At 61.7% G+C, this 2,500-nt stretch overlaps 1 protein-coding gene across 3 annotated transcripts in view; it reads left to right on the forward strand.

Annotated features, from left to right (window-relative positions):
- The window catches only part of plxnb3 (plexin B3), a 67,419-nt gene that overhangs the window by 24,950 nt on the left and 39,969 nt on the right, over positions 1-2,500 (forward strand). For 2 of the 3 annotated variants that reach the window (XM_062541394.1, XM_062541395.1), the window contains exon 2: positions 111-1,422. In XM_062541394.1, coding sequence (XP_062397378.1) covers positions 127-1,422 — 1,296 coding nt within the window. In that variant the 5' untranslated portion in view covers positions 111-126. The remainder of the gene's footprint in view (positions 1-110; positions 1,423-2,500) is intronic. The other variant, XM_062541393.1, reaches the window with a different exon arrangement.

A 2,500-nucleotide genomic window follows, 5' to 3' on the forward strand; every position in this document is an offset into this window, starting at 1 on the left:
CTCTTTATCTGTCTGCATCCTTCCTTCCTTCCTTCCTCTCCCCCCTTCTCTCTCTCTCTCTCTCTCCCTCTCTCCCCTCCCCCTCTACTCTCCTCTCCTCTTCTCTTCAGCAGGTAAGGGGGTGCCATGCCAGCTCCTGCTCCCCCGTCGCCTCCCCCCCTCGCCATCTGGTGGAGGCCCCTCTCTCTGCTCCTGCTCCCGCTGCTGCTGCTGCTGCTGCTGTCGCCCCCGACGACCACGGCCGCACCTGATCCCGCCCCTGCCTCCTCCTCCTCCTCCTCTTCCTCCTCCCCCTCCTCCTCCCCCGGCGGTCCGTCGGCCCTCCAGACCCGCTCGGCCACCCTCAACGCCGGCGCGCCCCTCAACCACCTGCTGCTGGACCGCCGCTCGGGCCAGGTGTACGTGGGCGGCGTCAACGCCCTGTACCACCTGTCGGCCGACCTGCGGCCGCTCTCCCAGGGCCAGACCGGCCCGCGGCTGGACAGCCCCGACTGCCTGCCGCCCATCGACCCCAAGGACTGCACGCAGGCGCGCCAGACCAACAACGCCAACCAGATCCTGCTGCTGCAGGACGGCGAGGACGAGCCGCTCGAGGAGGAGGAGACAGTAGGGGGCGACGCGGAGCGGCGAACGCGCTGGCGCAGCCTGATCGTGTGCGGCACGGCGCTGCAGGGCATCTGCGAGAAGCGCAGCCTGGCGGACGTGGGCCGCGTGCTCTACAACACCTCCAACCCCGTGGACACGCAGTACGTGGCGGCCAACGACCCGCGCGTCTCCACCGTGGGCGTCCTCGTCCAGCCGCCGCCGTCGCCGTCGCAGCCCCAGCAGCACGGCCCGGCGCCCCTCATGCTGGTGGGCCGCGGGTACACGAGCAAAGGGCCCGGCGGCATCCCGCCCATCACCACGCGCCGCCTGCTGCCCAGCCCGCACCACTCCATCCCGGCCTTCTCGCACGAGGAGCTGGGCAAGCTGGTGGTGGGCACCTATTCCGAGTACAACAACCACTTTGTGGCGGCGCTGCGCCACGAGCGCCACGTCTACTTCCTGCTGTCGCGCCGCGACGTCTGGGGCTCCAAGGAGTACCGCACGTACGTGTCGCGCCTCTGCACCGACGACCCCAGCTTCTACTCCTACGTGGAGCTGCCGCTGGCCTGCGCCGGCGGCTACAACCTCGCGCAGGCCGCCGCCCTGGGCGCGCGCCGCGGACGCCCGGCGCTCTTCGTGGCCATGGCGGCCGGCCAGGCGTCCACCCCCATCCCCACCGGCCGCTCGGCGCTGTGCGTCTACGACATGGAGCGGCTGGACAGGGCCCTGAAGACGGCGCAGGAGCTGTGCTACACCCAGGAGGGCCGCGGCCCCACCAACCAGGAGGAGGCCTACATCGAGTACGAGGTGTCCTCCAAGTGCCTGCGTCTGGCCCAGGTAAGAGCGCCGCGCCTCTGCCCCCTCTTGTCATTTTTAATCACCCCTAGCGCGACGTTAAGCCTGATCGGCGCGGACAAATCATAAGCTTTACTAGCCTACTTGGCAGTGTCCAGTGGGTTCAGTCCTGACTCACTTGTCCATCAGCCGGTCAGTGGGAGCAGTGACAGTGACAGTGACAGTGATGGCCCAGGAAGCTAATGCACTGGCCAGGCACCTAATCTGCTTGTCCTAGCGGCCAGGCCTGGCGATGGGATCAAGCCTGCAATTCATTTCCTATCACCCCCGTCATCTGGACCAATTGAGTTTAATTCATCTCCTCCACTGCAGTCGGGTCACATAAACAGATACGGTCTGGGTGATTTCATTATGGCCGATCAAAGTGGCTGCAGCAGTGTTGTGATTGAATGTTAGCATAATGTTTCCTTTACGCGTGAGTGAGAGTGAGAGAGAGAGAGAGAAACTCGCCACTGTAACTGGCGTGTGGCCACAGAGTGCGTGTTACACTGCGGTGTCAAAATTAGGTCATTTTCATGGCACAGCATGTCACGACAGCACTTTTTGTCTGAAGTAGAAATTAGGCTTAACAGACCATTACCTTCATCTCTCCCTCCCTCCCTCCCTCCGTCCCTCTCTCTCTCTCCCTATCTTTCTTTATTCCTTTCTTACTCTCTCTCCCCCATAAGCCCATCTGATAGCAGCTGAGTCCCATCGTAGCTAATGAAGTCTAAAGAGCCGTCAGGGAGGCCGGAGTGCTGCTGTAGTCTTTAACTCCTCGACAGCAGCGGGAGACAACACACACACCCTCCCTCTCTCTCTCTCCTCTCTCTCTCTCTCTCTCTCTCTCTCTCTCTTTCTCTCTCTCTCTCTTTCTCTTTCTCTCTCTTTCTCTTTCTCTCTTTCTCTCTTTCTCTCTTTTCTCTTCTTGCTTTCTCTCATTCTTTTCTCTTTCTCTGGCTGTGCCTGCAACTTTTTCTCTTTATCTCTTTCCCACTGCCTCTCTCTCTCTCTCTCTCTTTCTCCCTCTCCCTCCCTCCCTCCTTCTCTCTGTAACTCTCATTGCTCTTAATGAACGGGT

Source organism: Sardina pilchardus, chromosome 7 (assembly GCF_963854185.1).
Source record: "Sardina pilchardus chromosome 7, fSarPil1.1, whole genome shotgun sequence".
In the NCBI taxonomy this organism is placed as follows: domain Eukaryota; kingdom Metazoa; phylum Chordata; class Actinopteri; order Clupeiformes; family Clupeidae; genus Sardina; species Sardina pilchardus.